Source organism: Prorops nasuta, unplaced genomic scaffold, assembly GCF_024137725.1.
Source record: "Prorops nasuta isolate Cenicafe-Biocafe unplaced genomic scaffold, Cenicafe_Pnas_1.2 PNAS00004, whole genome shotgun sequence".
NCBI lineage: Eukaryota > Metazoa > Arthropoda > Insecta > Hymenoptera > Bethylidae > Prorops > Prorops nasuta.
The window spans coordinates 1,580,560-1,602,317 of record NW_027116801.1 but is presented as its reverse complement, the minus strand read 5'-3'; the positions used below and the strand labels follow the sequence as shown (position 1 = coordinate 1,602,317).

Below are 21,758 nucleotides of genomic sequence, written 5' to 3'. Positions count from 1 at the left end.
TTGTGTGCCATAATATCTATAAGGACGATAAGAAACAAAAACAAATGTATATAGATATTAAAAAGACATCTTGTGCAAATATAAAAAAAATACCTTATTTTATATTATATTTTTATTACTGTTCAGTATTTCAGAGTAAAATATTTATTAATAAAAAACAGAATTTCGTTTATTCCAAATGTAAGACATGTCTGGCTGGAACGGTAGATATTCAAAAGGACGACGTTCTTAATAAACTCAAACCCCGAATTTTTATGAAATCTTTAGTATTCGAGATAACGAGCACATTGAATACTTTTTCAACGATCTGTATATTTTTAAATACTTTCTGTTTTTAATTATTGATTTACGTAACAATTTATTTTCTACTTATAAATAATTAAGGTTTAAATATTTTAATGAACGTTTATGTTTCTTTGCAACGAACTGTTAAGTAAATAAGAGTATCATTCATTTAGTTGTTGAAAGAGTATATTGTTAATTCAATACCAAAAAATGTATGTAAAAGCAAATATATAATTAGTTAATAAAAGAAAAATGTTTAACATCTATATGTGTATTATTTATTTTTTTCGTATAAAAGAATATGCACAGTTAATGCGTGATAATTAGAACTACACATTGTCTTATCTGACCCTTTGTGGAAAGGATGATACGTACGACTCACTTCCGATACTAACATCCTATCTTCGTTCAGTCGAAAATAAACTAATGACGAGATACAATGCATCCAGAGTTTCAGCTAACAGTTATTAGAATTTACATTTTCATCATATAACAAAAAATGAAGACTCGACGATTATTCTGCAATAATTGCTTTAGCTTAGTGTTTATAATACTCACCTTTTGTTGCTTATGTGATTTCCATGTAATACATGAAGATCCGATAAGTTGGTCTTCCAACGATGAGAATGCAGTTTGTGTAGGAGCTGAAAGGTAAGTGACAAGACAATGACGTATCCACTCGACAGATCTTACATTTGCCATACTAAAATAATATTTCTAATCAAATTACCATTACCTTGTATCGTACAGTCGCTTAGAATCCAGATACGTCCCCTACGTAGAAACATATAAAAAGAGAATGTTTGGAGGAATTTACTATAAAACTGACACACGTATAAATTATAAAACCGAGGTAAGAGCAAAATATAATTATACTGACAAATGATGTTGCTGGATGACAAAAAGAACTCATGCTTATCGACATGATTAATTGTATAGTATCACGTGACTTGGTTCACGTTTAAAAAATGCTGTAACGGATACATAGAAAAAATGAGCGCTGGACGAAGCATATGCCAGCCTATTTGCGAGCAAACATGCCAAAATTCCAACTGCACCGGACCAAACCATTGCGCGTGTTTTCCAGGATACGAAAAGTTTTCTATTTACAAGTGTGACCCGATCTGCACAAATCCTTGCGTGAATGGTACTTGTATATCGCCAGAAACTTGCAGTTGCAAAGAATCCTATTGGTTGGATTCAGACGGATTCACATGTCGACCACCATGTCTAGATGATTGTGAGAAGATGGGTGGTTATTGCTGGATCAATGGTCAATGCGCTTGCCATCCTGGCTACGAGTTGGATCGAAACAAGACGCTTTGCGAGCCCCATTGCGATCTTCCATGCACCAACAGTTTTTGTAGTGCGCCCGATATCTGCACTTGTCTTGAGGGTTACGACCCTATTGACGCATTCACGTGTGACCCTCGTTGCACGGAACCGTGTACTACGTACAGTACATGCATAGCTCCTGAAACCTGCGAATGCTTTGTAGGCTACCAAATGAATTCAGAGCAATCTTGCACCCCAATTTGTGAGGAGACTTGCGTCCAGGGTTCTTGCATTGCGCCTAATTTTTGCTCCTGTTTCGACGGTTATGCCCTGATGAATTCTTCCGATTTTATCTGCGAACCTGTTTGTCTAAATGATTGCATCGGTGGAAACTGTACAGCACCTGATGTTTGCTCGTGCGAGCCAGGTTATTTTCTATCCAGTGAATTTGGACGAGACAGCTGCAAGCCTTTGTGTGATCCACCTTGTGGAGTTAATGGGGAATGTATAGAGCCTTCCGTTTGTACCTGCTACCACGGATTTCTTCTTTTAAACGACAGTCGATTGGTAAGTGATAAAGGTGTTTCAATTAAGGTGGCTCTATCAAACTGCGCGTAGTCAAATGAGTGTGCGGATTAGAAATATATTTTAGAATAAAAAGTACAAGATTTACAAGCATTTGTAAAAATATAACTGTGCTTTTTAATAACAATTCAAAGAATTCCTTGAATAATTGTTGCACACTTGTCTTATATATTGTTTGCATAGTTTTTTCATCTTATATACTATATATCTCTCACTTTGTGCAACAAAAATGTGTTTTTTTAATTGGACGAAGACTATATTTTTCAACACTTTTTATGAAAATAGGATGCTTTTCTATCGAAATTGTGTTTTTTTTTTTCTTTAATTTACAGATTTTAAGTTTTTCAATTTTAATAATTTATAATGCATCGGCAATATTCCTATATATTGTTATGATTAGTAAGGGAACGGTAATGAATTAATTTAATTAACAAGTTATATTAATTGTCAGCAGGAAATAACGAACGACGACGATACAAACGCTGGCTTGTGCGTACCTGCCTGTGAACAGAAGTGTATTAATGGCAAATGTATTTCGCCAAATGCATGCAAATGCAATACAGGCTACCATCTATTATTTAACGATAAGAGCACCTATAACTGTCAACCTATCTGTGCAGTTCCATGTGGTCCAAACAGTTTTTGTTTCAAGCCGAACGAATGTAGCTGCAAGGAAGGCTTTCATCAGGTTGGGGCAAACATCATTGAGGCTTTAACCGTCCTAGTGGACTGTTCACCAATTTGTGAAAAACCATGTGATAACGGAATTTGCAGTGGATTTAATACCTGTAGCTGCGACGATGGTTACAAAAGCAACGAAGAAGGACTGTGTATTCCATTCTGCGACATTTCATGCGAAAATGGTATCTGCATAAAACCCAATACTTGCAAATGCAACGACGGCTACATTCAAGATAGCAATAACACATGTATACCTTATTGTGATAATTGCGAAAATGGAAATTGTGTGGCTCCATATCAATGCGAGTGTCAAAGTAATTTTGAAAAGAGTAGCGAAGAAAATGATACGAAATGCATTAGGACATGCGCCAGAGGGTGTAATGGTCATGGTACGTGCATCGATGGACAACAGCTATGTCAATGCTTTTATGGCTGGACTGGAAATCATTGTGAAACTCCTACTCTATGCAGCATTTTTATCGATAGTAACAATAGTGCCATTGAAAAGTTAGTTTCATTTGTTTCACGGTTTCTTTATTAAAATATTAAATCGATATAATTTATTAATAGTACTCTAAGTTGAAATAAAGAGATTTTATTTTTAAACCGAATTTTACTCAATATTTTAAGCTAAAGGTAACGAAAATAACAAACTATTACATTTTTCAGTATTCACAACTTACATAAAGCAAACGAAACTGTTGGTGAAATATACTACACATATCCGCAATGCCTCGAATGTATAAATTTTATTAACAATGAAACTACATGTTTTGAGTTGGATATAATGGACACATCTATAAACAATACTATTGGATGTTTTTTCAATATAGGTAAGCAAAGAATGTTGAAACGGGTGAACAAATAATTGTAAGATTAAAACTATAACTATTTCATTTCATAGCTGAAAATAACTCTTGCTGTAAGAGTCCAACATGCTATCCAGTGTACGAGAGATTAAAATTCACTACGCCTATCGCAATTGTTGGTTTTGTAATTCTCAGTACAATCATAGCTGTTGCAACAATGTACCTTATATTGCGCAAAAAATATTTTAAACCAGGTAATTTATGAATTATACATAAGGTGTGTCAAAAGTTCGAAATTACCAAAACATTTAAAAATCTGAGCTTAAAAAATAAAATTCAAATGAAAAGAATTAATGGCTTTAGATAATATATTTTTTTGTTATATCAGCTTAAACCTTTATGGATGAATTTTGATTAAACTATTAAACTTTTGTTCTACTTTTTTTTCTCATTATTAAGATTTTTAAATGATTCTGAACTTTTTACTCATCATTACATCCTCAAACAACTTAATACATGACATTTGATAGAAAAATTCTTTCATTTGCTACAGATATTTCACTGCCAAATAGAAATTTGGGAGAAGAAAATGTAAACGAAACCTTGGTATCCGATGAAACCTACTACTTCTAGTCAATAAACAGAGCTCTATTACGTTATTACAATATTAATTACGTGTAAAGACAAATATATCTTATGTAAAATACTCTTATTTTTCTGCATGCGAAATTGTACAAGACGATAAGTTGTTAAATTACTTAAAAAAATTTTAAATAAAGTGAGCCTTAATAAAGAAAAATTAATTAATTTTCGTCACTAATTTATACACACCTAGCTATAAAAGAACTCTTTCATTAAACAGAGGCATTGTTATTTTCTGTTGGTGACAGAATGTCGACATTATAAAACTTGGGGATGAGTTTGAAGATACAAACGGGAGTAGAAAAACTGTACATAAATAAAAGAGGAAAAGAGAATTGCGGTAAGAAAAAAAAAATGTAGGTAAAAAGGGAGAAGAGTGAGTTAGCAGAGAGGGGTCAGCGACGCGAGTGCTGATAAACAAGGATCAATCATTTGGAACAGGATGGAACGTTGAGGGATAATAATACGTATGTTGTATGTATACGACCATGGATGGCGCGTGAGAGAAGACGACTGTAGCGCCAGGATCGCGTCATGCGCAGTTGCGGACAGAGGGAGCGAAAGGGAAAGGGTGAACAAACTGGTGAGTAGGGGTAGGAAAGAAAGAAAGGCAGGAGAGGGGAGTAGAAGGCATCCGTCTGCTTCCGGATGGATAGGAAATTGCTAGCGGCCTTAGCTACGGACGGCGACGTTGTCCTCGAGACTTTGAAAGCGCCTCTCGACGATATCAACGTGTATTCAACATCGAGGAAATCGTGTTAAAATAGCTATGAATTCGACGCTTGGGCGTCACAGTGGGAACTGATCGTGACGCAATCTGTTTCCAACAAAGACCGAGGATTCTTACGAGTGAGGGCTGTTGAAGGTATAAATTATTAAAGAGGGGATTAAGGTTGTATGTGTGTGTGTGTGTGTGTGTGTGTGTGTGTGACGTTACTTCTGCCGATTCAAAGCTCCGAATTATTATTAGGGAAATGGATTAAAGTGTTACGATAATTATAATCGTGAAGTATTTGCAGTGAGCAGCGCAATCGAGGATTAACAAATGTCGAAGAGGAGGTTTATCCGGTGCGAGGAACCGACTCATCAATTTATGTAAATCTTTGTCCCGTTACCGGTTGTAGCGGCAGTAACGACGAAGACGAAGACGACGAAGACGACGACGACGACGAAGACGACGACGACGACGACGACGGAGAAGGGAACGGGGCAGGGGACGGGGAATAATGTCGATGCGCCACCGGTGGCCGGTTTCGGGGGCTGACTCGCGCCTAGGAGGCGATGAGCGTAATTCCCTTCGACCTGAGACTGATTCGCTGCTCCTGCCGGTGCTGGCTGCTCTTCGGCTGCCTTATCGGTGTCTTTATCACATCCGCTCATCCAAGTTCATCCCAGACCAATCCGGCATCTACGGTCACCTCGACCATCGGTTCCTTCAAAAGCCGCAGGATATCAATGTCAGGTGATGCTGACCTGCAACGCTCCAGCCGATTCATCGACAACCTCGACGTCGATGTCTATGACGACACCGACGATGTCCTCGGAGACGATCTTGACGAGGACTACCTCGATGAAAATATCACAGGTATTCTAGTTTAACCTAACACGGACCATCCTTGACCACCATGATTTTTAAGGCCCTTGCTGAAAAATTCCACATTTTTTTTTAGCCATTTTACGATGTGAAAATCCTAGAAATTGCAGAAATTATATTTTCCCTGTGTTTCTCGCGATCGCTATTGTAGGAAAAACAAGCGTGTCTAGAGAACGACCACCCCGAACATCGACCGGAGCTGTTGACCTGCGCGCTTCTAGTTGATCATCCCATCGACCTCTTTGAAAATGTTTCCACGGTAAAATCCTGCAATGAGTATCTACCTCATGATGTCCATTTCTAGAAGTTACTCATCACTCGAGTTATCGTTCTTAACAGATCGATGCAAACCTCTTGCTAGGTTTTTTTACTTTATTATTGATCGTTCTTGAATTTACTCGTCGACTAATTTGAAGTATCGTTCGTGAATTGAACCGAAGAAAACTTTGATGCACGCGATTATCCTTATTCGAGTATTTATAGCGTTTACCAGCGAATGCTGACCGATGTTCTATCGTATATCTGCTGAGTCTGTTGAAACTTATCGCAAAAAGCTCTGCTGATCGAGTTTGCAACTTTCAAACCTTTCGACAGTAATCCTATACGAGAGGTACTTCTTCGAACACAAAGCTTTCTATCTTATCTAATCACGATAACGTTAATTTTTAACAAACGCGTTATTAGCAAGGCAAACTGAATCTACATCGTGACGTAACTTTGAACGTATCTAGGAGCTATAATTAAAATATTAAATATTATATTTAGTTTATTGTTTGAAGAAAAGAATACAAAATGCTTTTTCAGGAAAAATTATTAAATGATCCAGATAATTCCTTTAGAAAGTAATATAGGTATTGCAGGTATCTGTGCATAGAAGAGACTATAATTGTTATATAAAACTTGCTGAATATTCTTGACCTGTAAACAAGATTTTTATCCGACATTTTACTGCCGTATTAAGAGCCGCTTGTATGCAACAGCAACATCTCGCATTCTCCATTAGAGATTGCTCCGTGGAAAATAACGAGTTTCTCGTTTGAAAATGTTTAAATTAACTTCTTAAATGGTTTCGTTAATGCTTTCAGCACGCTAGAAGCTTCATTGATTTACTTACATCCTGAATAGGTTACGTTATTTTGTATAGATGCAAGATTTTAAAAATTCGTTTTTAAATGCAAATAAGCCCTGATGTATAAAATTAACAAGATAATTCAATAAATTATATATAGAGTGGCCTAAGAAAAATAATTTTTAATCATTTTCATACAAAAAAAAAAAATTACAAAAATGTTCGAACACGTCAAGTTGTTTTGGAAGGGTCATAAAGCGAAAGACATGAAAAATATTCAAGGTGGAAGAACTTAAAAATTATAGAGGTGACTTTGATTTTATTTAAATACAATCATTTACTTTTTATTACGTATTCGTGAAGTTTATCTCAAGAGTTTTCAAAGACTCTTATAATTTTTTCATTTTATCCAGTCGTTTATGAGATATTTGGATTTGAAAGTATAAGTAGGTGAACGATTATGCGTTTGCGCGCGTAGTGGTTACGCATACTACTTTAACCAAACACTCTCCTCTACGAGGAATTTTAAATCGAAATATCTCGCAAATGATTGGATGAAATGAAAAAATGACAAGTGGGTCTATGAAAGCTCTTGAGATAAGCTACACGAATATGCGATAAAAAGCAGAGGGTTGTATTTAAAAAACTGAAGGTGACCTTTTTAACTCTCAAGTTCCTTCACCTAGAAAATATTTTATGCAGTTAATTTATGGCCCTTTCTAATCATAAATTGACGCGTTCGAGCATATTCTGAAAAAATTAATTTTTACTGAAAAAGGTTCAGAGTAACACATTTTCGTTAATTCCCACCCTGTATGTAGGTATATTTATCGTCTATTGCTTTTATTTGCGTTTTAAAATTACGTGGGAAATCTATAAAGAGAAAACATTAACTTAAATAAATATTTGGTTTGAAATTTTTTGCACATTTTATATGTACATATATTTAACGTGGTAAACTTTTTAATTCGAATAATATAAGTTTCTTGAAAATTAAAAGCGTAAACTGTGAAATGAAAAAGTTTGTTGATTATCGCGTCAGCAGTATTAAATGTATCAACTATGTGATAGGTACTGCAAACACGCCATTATAGCAAGTCATGATGTTTTTTTCTAAAATACTAGATTCTAATATACCGGCATCCAAAGAGGTTTCACTAGCAAGAAACATTCTATTTATGCAAAATAGATTAAATTTTTTAAAGAATATTAAAAATCGACAAAGCAACTAAAAAATCTTAAGATATCCAAATTTTTTATTATCGATTTTTTTGATTGACCTTTAAATTTAAATAATAAAAGAGAAGTGCAAGAAATAAGATTAGTTTTTATATATACCTTTTAGATAATGCTGAAACTGAAGTTTCTAGGTCATTAATTTTTAGAACACGTCTAGCTACTTTTTCTGATATAATATTGACTTATCGATACTACCTATTATATGGATATGTGCCAAGAAACTTCTGAATGGGGTCATTAGACAGTATAATATAATGCTACAGAACTGTTTCTTGAATGCATCCAACAGTGCTGGATAGCTACAGATATATAGGGTTGCTGCATGATGCATATCAATACAATGACAGTAAAACGAAATGTGTAATTATATACGTATACGCAAAAGTTATCTTAAAAATGACGAAATTCATTGATAAATAACGCTGATAATGTGCATATGCATAACTCCATATTCTAAGTTCCAGAGCGTTGTGTTAGTATGCAGCATACATAGGCCTGTATATCGATACCAAAACTATTACTAACTCTGCGGAACACTGATTCATTTGTCTTATATTTGCTATGTGCATACTAACACAAGAATATTACTGTGAGAGTGTATAGTAATGCATATGCGTTGTATCAACATACTCTAACAGTATGGCTTTTGTCATTTTGATTGGCCTTCTTCGTTTACGCATAAACTTACGCATTCTCATTTCACAGTCAGTGTGTTAATATTAAATTTTTTACTTAGAATAGAGATGAACAAAAAAGATACCACTATAATTTCTAAAGTATCTAAATTAAATACTAATTAATCCCTTTTATTCATTGGGCAAAATCCATATGACATCCATTTAATTTCTTTTAGCTGAGTTACACACACACAAAATAGAAAGAATTATTATATAATTGAAATAAAAATTATAATTGAAGGAAATGAGAAAGAAATTAATTAGAAAAAATATTTCATTCGATGTAAGATTTCTATGAAATTTTACTGATTACAAGTGGTGCTAGATATAATATCACACTTGTTATTCATATTATAACTCTGAATAATTTAGCCATAATATACATTTAATGTGGCCTACGAGAATAAAATTTTATCTTATATGAATACTAGCAAGTTTCAAGCTCTTAAAAAGATTTATATATGCATGATAAGCATTTTTGCAAATATGAAAGTCAACTATAACACACACTGTTTACGATTATATTATTAAAGGGAATTATGAAGCAAATTTTCATTTATGTATTAAAAGTCACAGATTCAATAAACTAGATAGTAGCTGAAATAATACTTTACTCTTATAGGGTATATAAAAAAGTTTGGACCTTCTAAAATATTTTAAAAACAGAAAAACGTAGAAAAAATTTCTGCAGGCCTTCTAAAAAATGCTTTGAGAAATCTATCAGATGATGTTTACCGTTTTACTATTGGTAATTTTTTAGAGGGCATGTAAAGTACTTTTGCGTATTTTAAATAGAACCGCCTATTTTTTATCGCATATTCTCAATAGCTTATACTCGAAGATCTTTCCAAAGCTTTCTTTTCATTTCTCCATTTTATACAACCATTTATAATGTATTTCGATCTAAATTTGTATATAGGCCAACGTATTGAGAGTGAATTTGGTTGAAGTAGTGTGCGTGATGCTATATACACCTTAATGCACATAGTCACTTATCTGCTTATGATTTCAAGTCGAAATATCTATTGAGCAACTGGATTAAATGCTAAACGAGTGGGGTGTTTTTGAGAGCTTTTGGCAGAATTTGCTCAAAATAATCCTCTTCTCTATAAACCAATTTAGATTTAGCATAAATTAACTGGACACCTTATACTGTTGGTCATCATAATTAATTAGTGTTATCGCTATTGCAGAAAAAGGGCGGTACCTTGGATCACCGTGCGAATTCACGTGTAATCCCGAATTGCCTCACGTTTTCTGCGACTCCGACACTGGACATTGCGAGTGCGATAAATTGTACCCTGTTCAACTTGGTCCTACCAAAGGATGTGCCAAACGTATGTCTTTTCGAGTGTTTATTTTTTTTATATCATTTAGTCACTTCCTCCTAGTGTCATTTAACATTAAAGATTGCCAATATTCTAGTATTTTAGACCGAGTTTAACACAATTAAGCCGGTGCTGATTTTTGTTTTTCATTGTGAAGTAGCGCGTTTATGGGGAACATTCAAATATGAGCTAAGTAATAAAAATGTTGTTTTTTTCAGCAAAAAAACTTGGAGAACAGTGCTTTTATCGTGCTTCCTGTGCATTTACCGATCAACATTCGACATGTACGCAGGTACAACATAATGCGGTATGCGACTGCGAGGAAGGCTATCATAGAGTGTCCTTATCTAGGCCTAACAAGAAAATTTTCTGTGCCGAAGGTACCATACTTTAATCATTCAATAGTAATATCATTGCTTCATTTTCGTAGAAATATTATTATTCGTTTAAGAATTCAACAATTTATTAATATACGACTGTTCTAAAAAGATAAACTATTTAGTCAAATTAAAAATATAAACCAAATAGTTAAAGCGTTAATCTAGACGGGTGGTTTTAACTCTATCCCAAGATATATTACAGAATTTTAGAGACTTCATTACAATTACGTACGCGCAATTAATTCAACCTGAGTTCGATATATTATAGTTACTAACATGAAATGATTAAAAAAAGTTAACAATCCAATTTATAAAAAAAATGTATTTTAAAGTTTGGACAGTCGGAAATACCTACAGAGTTTCAACTTAATTGTAACAAATAATGTAATTTGTCGGTCAAAATTATTTTGTGTAACTGTGAGTAACCTTTCTATGTATTATCTGTCTTTTGATTTATTTGATAAAAAAAAACAGTTTTATTTTCCAATAAGTCAGGCTTAATATTTCTTTTATTACAGATTTGGTGCTGATCAAGACCGATATCCCGACTTTGTTGGGTATAGCGTCGGGCATAGCAGTATTTACAGGATTAATATGCTTTGTCTTGAAACTATTTAGCAGAGCAAGGTATACAAGGCCGCGTCATTACGCCAACGCCAGCCACGCACCACCCATGTTATTTTCCAACGATACTGGTAACACGTCTTCTCTTTTTTCATAATAAAATAATCAAGGCTTAAGAGTATACGTACACGAAATTTGGATTTGAAAGATATCTTCCAAATCCATCATGTTTAAAATAATATATAAACGCAGTAATACGATGCCTCAATAATCTTAAAACTGATATCGAAAGGTCTCCGAAATACTATCACGATTTGTTAATAATGTAGCATTAATTTAATCCGGAGGCTTAGAAAGTATTTGTATAAGGAATTGTGCATATGTGTAGAACTGATGAAGACACAAAATGTACGACTGATTGATGTCCATATAAACGCGCTCATATTTTCGTTAATCCTCTTCTATTTTTTAATACACTTACTATTCCTAATCGCCTTAATTAAAAATAGTGCATTAATACAGATTTTTAGAAAGCTCTCAAAATCAGCTGCGAGAATTTGTAAAAAAATATAGCATGATTAATTAAAAAATCAAGCTGATTTTCACACTTTTTAAAACCACTTAAGTTAAAACTGTCAACCATTTCTGCCATATATTTTATTTTACTTACCGAATTCTGAATTATTGGTCTACGAGTATCGTTGAGAAGTGAAACTTAGGAAAGGGGGAGCATCACTTTGAAAAATTCCTTTTTTACGAAAATTCCCGAGCCCTGATATAGCCCTAAACTAGATTACTATGTATTCTCTAAAAAATCTCTAGTATTAATAAGCTTTGGTACATAAAACTTTAGTCTGGAGAAATGTTGTTTTGTTTTCAAAAATAATAGGCATTCCATTGACGATTCATGGACGGCCATCATCGCGTTCGAGTCAAAGAAGTGGTAGTGGAGTACCTTTGACCTGTGCGTTCCCTCGAAGGCCGAGCAGCGGCGGAAGTCGAGGACCTTTGGTTCCGGCATCGAGAGCAGGTGCGGCACGTGCCGCGGCCATCTTGCTTATATCGTGCCACCTACAAGCAACCAAAGGCGGAAACAAACATCGACGTACCCTTAGCGATGTAGCTGAGGGATCTTCCGACGGCCTCGGTAGAAGATTACCTTTTCACCTTCCCTCTCTCTCTCTCTCTCTCTCTCTCTCTCTCTCTCTATCTATCTGAATCTCTATCTCATTTTATTTTCTTATTCCTCTCTATCTCTTATCCCTTTTTCATTTACCATTATTGTATAATTGCTAGTACAATTACTTAATTTACATTGTATTGTACTATAATAAGATTCTTTCTTCCAATCTATTATTGTATCACGAATATCCCAATTTCCAGTTAACCTCTCCAGGACCAGAAGTCTATTTTTAGGAAGTAAAGCAATATCAGCCTTTTTCATGATTAAATTAACTTACAAATATAACAAGTTTTTAAGAAGGAACATAGAAAAGTATTTCAAAAACCTCCAGGCCGGTCCTCTACAGGTTAAATTACTACTACATACTCTGATCTTTTCTTTTTACGTATCACGTTCAAATTTAGGATTTAATTATTCCTAATTAATAAGATCTTTGAGCGTATAAAAGTGATGTCACACTGCACACCAAGCGTGTTGTGCTACTCACCGTGCGACACCACATTAAGTTACCTCAGCTTTTAATTAGCATCGGTTGTTTCTCCTACTTTGTTGTTACTACAGTAATAATTTTCACCAAAAAATGCTATAATTGAAGAGTATTGCTTCAAAAATTGTAATTGATGGGTTTGAAACACATTTTTCAGTAATGAAACTATTAATGTTTTTGCTTTTTGATGTTTTCTACTTAGAGGTGTTAGCATTGGCTTGAATGAAAGGTTGGATACACTGATACACTTACATCAGTCTTTTTCTGAATGTTTTTCTTTTTTCAACAATTGGTCATAGAATCAAATTACGAGCGATCGTTTTATGTAGACGTGTGAAAGTTTATTTTTCTCTTCGATACTTTTACACAATTTGTGAATATGTTATGAGATAGATATTTGCCAAATCTCTCAAGTTTTATGGCACACTGATATTTCTTTCATTTTCATAGCTTACCTACCAAACACCATCCACTAATTACACCAGTCATAATTAGTTAATTAAATAAAAAATATATTGAGACCAAACGCGAACTATATTTATTAATAATAGCACTTAAAAACAATGTACCGCACAACGTGCGTTACGAGATAGCAAGATGGCAGCGGCCAGTTTCATATTGATTTGCTAAGAACGAACGTAACTGGTAAGACTATAACGCGGAGCGAATTTATTTGTGCACTAACTAGCTCACTGTACACACGATTCAATAAACTTCGTTCTGCATGTGTCGATAAAAAAAAAGTGGCTACTGTAAATACTCATTATTATATAGTATAATCCGCGTAGCAGACTCTTCCCCCCTGTTGTATTAATCACTGGAGAGGTAGAAAATACAGATTTTTTAATTCGAACTCCTAAACGTAGCTTAGCGGATAGTTTAGAGTTTAATCGTTGCTTTTAATTGAACATAGATATGCAAAAAGGAACTAACCGACAATGAAAGATTTTTATAACCACGTAAAATTGTCGATCAAACTTGATTTTTATCGCTATATGGAAAGCTATGATGGAAAAATAGATTTTATTTCATTTTCAAACTACTATTTTCATGTAACACTTTCCCTATATGTATTTCTTGTATTCTATTTTAGCTTATTCGGTATTAGATTAACATTTACTTGCTGTGTTAATCGTCGAAATACAGAGTTATACCATAATATCATTAAATTATTCACTTTCGTTGTGAACACTTGTAGAAATGTTGTAAGAAATTATGAAGTTCTAAAGAACAATTATGTATACTGTCGGAGATGCTTTTATTTTTGCTATATCAGTGATTGCTTTGCTACTGCTTAGTATCCACCATTAGCACCTTACGTTGTACTTAAGTTTCACAACTGATGCGTATTTTGCAATTACTACGTTAATAATAAATTAATGTTCGTAAATAGTTACACTTGAATTAAATAGAGACGTTGAAACAAAGATTGGTTAGCTATGCATTTATATATCAAATATTAAATATATTAAATTAAAAATGTTAAAAAATGTGATAAGTAGCAATATCGATGGAAAGCGTTGGTAAGATAATTGCATCGCATGCATAATGCATTTGGTCCTACTAAATGTTTTAAAAATATTTTTGGGAACGATGCGCGAGATACATTGTTCTTGAGACTGGCTTATATTTTGCTTCATATCAATCATTACTATCGAATGGGGTAATAAATTTCGTTTAGTGGTTAATTCAGCATACAAAATCTACTTTATGCACGCAATTTTTACAGTAAACCAAAATGCATAATTATAATAATAAAAATTTTTTCTCATCTATATTCACACTTACTAACTATCACAAATTTAATATTCATAGAGAGACTTAGAAGTAAAACATGCATCGTACTTAATTCAAGTTGAGAAAACCTTATCATTCCTGAATTTAACATTATTTAAGATATAATAAATCAAATAATTCATTAACACCTGCATGTTTTGCTAATTTCATCACTTTTGTATGTTTGAACAATTTATAATAGTTTTAATTTAATTAATTTATATAATTATACCAAATAAATTAGAGATATTAGCTTGCAATTGTTTCAAACCAATTTTCTGTAAATGATTTAGTCTGCATTTCAATAGAAACAGTTTTTCTTAGTCTTAGTAGTCATTACTTTCAGAATACATTCTATAGAATAGTAATAATAATCATTGTCAGAATTAAGTAGGAGAGTACTGATTTATCGATAGCATTCTTTTAATATTAAAATTGTAATCCGAGTAGTTTGTTCTTTCTTTACTTATAGAATTTTTTTATAATATGAGAAAAGCACAAAAATAGAAATTATTTAAGATTAAAATTGAGTTATTAATAAATATTGTATTCTTTTATTAGGGTCTCGGCGTCCTAGTTTAGCATCGATTCATAGTTCCACTTCATCAGCCCGAAGTTACAGTGCAAGAAGACTGGAAAAGGAGAGAAACGATAAAGAACAGAGACAAGTATTGCAGGAGCTAAAACTTGCTAAACAAAAAGAGCAACAGCAACAGCAGCAAGTGGCGCCTACACCCAGTCCAAGAACACCTCATTCTACGGATGAGTTATTACCTTCTGTTGAAGAAGGAACCGAGATTTTTTATAACGAGGTAATAATAACTCAATTAAAAAAATCATAAGAAATTCTATTCATGTTTACTTTTTTTAGAAAATAATTGCATATATAATTAATATGAATCCTTTGCGGTGGACTTTCGGTAAAAAGCCACTCGAGTTTTTTAACCGTTTTAGAGACGTATAGGGAACGCACAGCAAATACAGTTAAAACGAAATAAAAATTTGTAATAGTGTACGAACATTCTATTAACGCTATAGGAGAGCAAAGTTATTTACGTCGCTTCACCGTACTTCTTGTAGCTCTCTTTTTGAAACACAGATTAATAAAATTGATTGGCTGATCACTGCCTCTCGCTTGCTTCTATTAGTCTCTCTCCTTAGTGGTTAATGAATTTTTTAAATTTACGTTTCAAGAAGAGAGACTACTAAGAGTGACAAAAAAGTGACGTGAATAGTATTGTTGTCTCTCTTTTTCTCTCCGCGACCAATCAAGCGCTTATCCCCACTACGGAGCTTCAAGTGAGCCTCCGCCTCTTGATACGAATCATCTGACGGATCCTGTATACTTTTGCATATTGACACTTCGCTATCACTGTACCTGCTGTACGCTTCCTATTATGAATTGGCTTGCGTCAGCTTGCGTAGGTCTACCTTTTTGAAGAATAATTGATGTAAACGTATGAATATAGTAGACTAAAGAATACAAATTTGCTTAAAAAAACTTAGAAACCTTTAGCACTGAAATCTTATCTTCGACCGTAGAGGGTTAAGAACGCAAATCTGGTCAATATCCTTAAAAAATAATTTTCAACAGGTACCAACGACGTCTGACATCCCTGATGTAACACAAGTGTCAACAGTTACCACTACGGCCACAGCTAACAATAAAATAGCTGACATTTTACCATCTAATTCTCAGCCAAATGAAATTTCGGAACAACCAAAATTGGCACCTTGTGCTACTAGTGACATTTTTCAAGTATAAATAAATGGAGTAATCTACGAGTAAAATTTTTCAACCGAACCCTACAATAATTTACTTACTACTTGTCAACGATACTGGACAGGTTGAACAATTGTCTTATATGCTTGGTACGATTTCTAAACATATGAATGTAAATCACCATTAGATAATCTTTAAACAGGAATTTGTATCACAGTAAACAGTAAAATAAGAATTTATTACCCCTTATATGCATATTGACTCTTAAAAAGCAATTGTTATCGAAATTCAAGCATTTTATATACAATATTCAATCAAATTAGGATAGTAATTTCAGTGAATTTTTTATAATTAGTTTGTCTTTTGACAAACTTCAGAGCTTTTTAAAAATAACCATCGCGCTTTAAAATTATTATGATGGTCGAAATTGCACTAAATATGCAGATGATTCCAACTGATCCTGATTGTAACCAAAGACAATGTTAAACTATAACAATCCTGAAGCGAACTTGCTTACATATCAGCATTTAATAAATCGTTTGAACAATAAATTTCTGAAACAAATGTAATTTTATGATAACAAAATTTCATACCGATAAAGAATAAGTAAACTATCACCAGATAGAGTGGTGTTAGGTTTACAATGATTGATTATGCGATAAACTTTGTAAGGGGGATAAAGCTCTTAACGTAAATTATCATACCATTATACAATCTCTGCAGCTTCGTTATTAAGCTTTCCAAATATTGATTATCGTAATAAGTGCAACTTGTGTTTATAGTATATCATTTTTGTCCGGAATAATATTGATAATAATATAAAATTGTGCAAAACTGGATGTTAATTGTAGATAAATTTATTAAAATTGATTTAATTTACTTTTTTCAGCGACTATTTTTCAATTGGATATATTTCTTTTAAGGTTGTGTGAAAAGTTCATATTTCATACAATGCTGCAATACTTGGAAATTACTAATTTTTGCTTCTCTTTTTTTTTTGGTTTTCTTCAGTATTATTGACAGCAACTGAAAATTGTGCTATTTTTTAAACAGAGATCGAACATTGCTTTGAATAAATTATATACAGGCCTTTTCCCACTATTGATAAATGAGTGTAAAATATAGAAACATAATAAATAAAATAATTATAAGAGAGCCACAGAAGAGAATTTCTTATATGAAAATACATAACATGTATAAAGATAATCTAGAGAAATATGTATATTGAAATATTTCGTGTTCCGATAATTTACGCTGCCTTTCCTGAATGTAGAAGTCAAGGAATACAAAATTATGGAAACGTCTAAAAATACCATGTAAATTGTAAGGGCGGCAAATTACCAATGCTAACCACTTATTAATAAGTTTAACTGCGTTATTTTGGTGAAATACTATATAGCCTGTTATAAATTATAACGGTATGGTAATGACTAAAAATAATATTTCATACTTGTTATTAGTTATTTGCAGTATATATATGAAAGACGTTAAGAAATTGTTAACATTATTTTACATCAAGTTTATGGAAAAAGCATTATTATTAATTGATAAATGGTTCAAGACTGTAAAATAAAAAATTGGGTAATTCGAAGAAAAGCCCTTTCCTCGATTGCATTTATGCGTGTAATTATTCGTTTGCTCCAGCCTAAGGTTATGACTAAAAAGATAAATACAAACACAGAAGCATTAAAGTTTTTTAAATAATGAGTTTATTAAAAAACTTCATATAAAACGAAAATTTGTTAACCCAATAATGATATAATTTAAGGTAAAATGCATCCCCCTCCCTTCGACTTATCGAGCTTTTGTCGTAATGCTTTGTTTGTGAATTTTCCCCAGATAACCATTTGCGTGCAGTATTTATCTTTAATTGTTACAGCTGCTAAAATTATTAAATATTTAATTGACTAAAGTTGTAAACTGATTTTAACTAGGTCATGAAATCTTAATTTGAATAGCATCCAATTATCTGTTTCCTTACCATTTAAAAGGATGATACGAGCAGTCATGCAGTTACACACTCTGTATACTAAATTGGAAAAATATGACATAATTGATTTTAAAACGCTATTTATTTCTTTAATTATGATCAGTAAAGTCTTACTAAATGGGCATTCCTATAATTCTACTGAACTTACATTTTGCATGTTTTAAACATAGTATAGAAAACACGATTATGTTATTATCGCTAAAGGTTTACTGGGATTGTGAAATGTTTTAAAAATAATAGAAATATACACTAATTTCTTTGTAATGACAGAATTTGAAATATTATTATGCGTTTGACATTATAAATAATAATTTCCGTAAAGCCATCCATATAAAAAATTTTTGTCTCAATGGTTATAAGTAACTTTTTAGATCATTGTGGATAATGAGCATTAATTTTAATTACTGAAAAAGGTACTTCATTATTTAATTGATTTTGTTAAGCCAAAATAAAATAAAAAGAAAATGACAGTTTCTCTGACTTAATTATTGCTGTAAAAAATACACAAAGTTTATTTTTACACATTATTTATATATAGCATGCTTAATGATATCAAATAACATATAATTTATATAAAATTTAAAAAGTACAACGCGTTTTTAATGCCCTATTACATTCGCACACATCTCTGACTTCCCTTGACACTAGTGTCTTTTGCAAAGCCGGGATTGCAAAGGCAGAAGTTTGGTCCCGAGCAGACACCATTGGGACATCCTCCGATACAGACAGGAACGCATCTAGTTTGTGTGTAGTCCATGGGATCTAAAATGTAGCCATGTTTGCAAGTGCACTGATTGGGTCCTGTGCAGTCACCGTTTAAACAAGGTCGATCGCATCTGGACGCAGATGAAGAGAAACCTCCGGTAGGATATCCATTATTATTATAACTTATACATCTTCCTGTAACTTGATCAGGAATATGTCCAGGATTGCAGGCACATTGATTTGGTCCAATACAGGTGCCGTTACCACAGCCGAATCTGCATGGAGACAATGAATAGGATGGTGGAGTGACTGGATTGGTTGCAATCGTACATCGACCTATGTCATCGCGATTCCAGCCTGGCTTACAGTTGCATACGCGTGGTGAAATGCAATCACCTTCCACGCAACCCGAAGGACAACTTGCAATGCACGATTCTCTGTCGTTTGGTGGATTCACGTACCTGAAATAATTTCATCTCTAAAGCTTAAACGACAAATTCTTCACGAAGAACAGTATTTATTTTTGTTTTAATGTATACGACTATTCAACATAAAATTATTTAAGAGTATCTTAAATTATAGTGTCCGTAAGACAATTCGTATCAAGAGAAGAAGGTCCATTTATAAAACCCCGTAGTGGAGGTTGCGTGTGATTGGTCGCGAAAAGGGAGAAAGAGAACAAAGCTATCGTCATTTCTCTATTACTCCTAGTAGACTCTCTTTTTGAAGAGGAGATTGATAACATTTATTGGCTGCGAGTGATACATATAAGCAATGTGAGTAACTGTACTCTCTCTCTCTCTCTCTCTCTCTCTCCGCAGCCAATCATATGCTTAGCCACCACCACGAGGCTTCGAATGAAGCTCCGCCTCTTTATACGAAATATCTGACAGACCCTGTATATTTGCAAAATTTACTTCCACGACTAGCGATTATGATAATATTATTAAATACCCTTCATGACAGTTACAGACACCAGGTAAGGTACATTCTCCGTGAGGACAGCCTCCTTCGCAAACAGGTTCGCATACTTGAAGGTCGTTTAAGCGGTATCCTGGCTTACATCGACATACTCGAGGTCCGATACAGTCACCATTTATACATCCACCGGGACAAATAGGATGACACTCATTTCCAACTTCGTCGTATCCCAGTTTACAAATACATGTGTCTGGTGAAAAGCAATATGCATCCTTTTGGCAAGGTCGTCTACAATAGGGCATGCAGACACCTTTTACAGGGTACCATCCATCTGGACAACTGCATAAGTTCGGTCCGGTGCATTTGCCACCAAAGCAGCCCTCTTGACAATCAGGCATACATTTTCCTGTCGTAACATTGCGTTTGTAGCCATCACAGCAATCCAGTATTGTAATCCATCTCTGATTAGGATCCTGTAATTTTTTCGAATAAATTATAATTTTATGACATGTGTCAAATAATTTTATAAAAAGTTTGTAGTAATTTTTAAAATTGGATAATGTTATACTTACTATTTGACTTCCTTCAGAGGGTAATGGTAAAGTATTAGGTACACCACCAGTAGCATTTAATGTCAGTGCATGGCTGTATCTGAAAATAATTATAAGATTAAAGCCTACATTTTTTTTGTTATCTTATCAAAACTAATTTTTACATAAAATATAATGAAAGCATTAATACCATTAGTCGATAAATTTACAGGTCTTGAATGAAACATGAAAGCACAGCATCATTTGTGATTTAATTTGGTCCCTTGAGTCCAAATGCCTAAATCAAATTCAATTTCTCAAAAATTGAAAGTTTTAATGTGATTATAACAAAGGCTCTAAATTCTTTACACTAAAAGCGTCAAAAAATCAGTTATAAAAACTGAAAAGGAAAAGTTACCGATATCCTTAAAATAATCTTAAAATAATATGCATGGCCCTATCTATTAATATTTATCATTATTTTAAGAATGTTGGCACGTGTACCGTTTGAAATTATATGATTGACTTCTTCAGTTTTTATTTTACAGAATTCAAAAGAGTTAATAAAATTATACTATCACTTTTGATTTTTTTGATATTATCACCGAGGAATGCCAAAAATCACAATTTTATCACTTTTAGGATTAATTTTCTTAAAATCATGAGTTATTAGTCTATTTTGTACAATGCATTTAGATTGAGTATACCAAATTACGTCAAAAACAATACTGCACATACATTCTAAAAAAATTTGTTGATTAATGTAATTTGCATAACATTTAAACAATGATTTGTTATTCGTTACAGAAAATTAGAGAACTATATAATAATTATAAATATACAATAGAAAGCTTTAGGTTCTTACGGTACAGTTTTGTAACATAGATTTTCTGAACCATTAACAGGACTTCCATACTGGTTAGCACTATTTAAGGTATAAGGTCGTTGGAAACCTTTAACACCTTCCTGAGCTAATGTGTTCAAACTTAGAAGAAGAACAGAAATAAGACACAAGAAAGATTTCTCCATGTTCATGAAACGATCAATGCTCGACTACTGCGCTTACGTACTAATTTTAAGATTAGCATAGCATCTTCTTCGATAATGATTTCATACTGAGGTCATCTTTTATATTATTCATTTAAATTATATAACAGTATCGGGAAGCAAATTCAATGATGTTTCCATCAAGATTAAACCATAAAAGCTATGAATTAATAATCAATAAAAACATATTTTTCATTTCAAAATATGATTCACAATATATTTTTGTATATTCTGTTTATCATTGAGTTTATATCATCCAAGCTTATAA

At 33.1% G+C, this 21,758-nt stretch overlaps 3 protein-coding genes across 8 annotated transcripts; 2 read left to right on the top strand and 1 right to left on the bottom strand.

Moving 5' to 3' along the window:
- The first annotated feature begins 737 nt into the window (after positions 1-737).
- LOC136773064 (platelet endothelial aggregation receptor 1-like) lies at positions 738-5,534 on the top strand. Of its 4 annotated transcripts, none has more exons than XM_066726433.1 (8): positions 738-936; positions 1,036-1,138; positions 1,225-2,127; positions 2,600-3,333; positions 3,496-3,659; positions 3,731-3,889; positions 4,189-5,142; positions 5,402-5,534. In XM_066726433.1, the coding sequence occupies exons 1-7, from the start codon at positions 785-787 to the stop codon at positions 4,266-4,268; spliced, it is 2,295 nt and encodes a 764-aa protein (XP_066582530.1). In that variant the 5' UTR covers positions 738-784; the 3' UTR covers positions 4,269-5,142; positions 5,402-5,534. The 4 variants fall into 4 exon arrangements, with proteins under 4 accessions (XP_066582530.1, XP_066582527.1, XP_066582528.1 ...); XM_066726430.1 differs by having other exon boundaries at positions 2,597-3,333; XM_066726431.1 differs by having other exon boundaries at positions 2,597-3,333; positions 5,297-5,433.
- On the top strand, positions 5,158-17,176 carry LOC136773067 (uncharacterized). 3 transcript variants are annotated; one of them, XM_066726439.1, is made up of 7 exons: positions 5,158-5,862; positions 10,050-10,193; positions 10,403-10,564; positions 11,083-11,259; positions 12,018-12,158; positions 15,136-15,386; positions 16,169-17,176. In XM_066726439.1, the coding sequence occupies exons 1-7, from the start codon at positions 5,559-5,561 to the stop codon at positions 16,337-16,339; spliced, it is 1,350 nt and encodes a 449-aa protein (XP_066582536.1). In that variant the 5' UTR covers positions 5,158-5,558; the 3' UTR covers positions 16,340-17,176. The 3 variants fall into 3 exon arrangements, with proteins under 3 accessions (XP_066582536.1, XP_066582535.1, XP_066582537.1); XM_066726438.1 differs by having other exon boundaries at positions 12,018-12,275; XM_066726440.1 differs by lacking the exon at positions 12,018-12,158.
- Positions 17,177-17,310: 134 nt separating this feature from the next.
- LOC136773069 (epidermal growth factor-like protein) lies at positions 17,311-21,508 on the bottom strand. The gene is made up of 4 exons (XM_066726442.1): positions 21,309-21,508; positions 20,486-20,564; positions 19,947-20,386; positions 17,311-19,453 (listed from the first exon to the last, which is right to left on the bottom strand). The coding sequence occupies exons 1-4, from the start codon at positions 21,476-21,478 to the stop codon at positions 18,898-18,900; spliced, it is 1,245 nt and encodes a 414-aa protein (XP_066582539.1). The 5' UTR covers positions 21,479-21,508; the 3' UTR covers positions 17,311-18,897.
- Between the last annotated feature and the right edge of the window lie 250 nt (positions 21,509-21,758).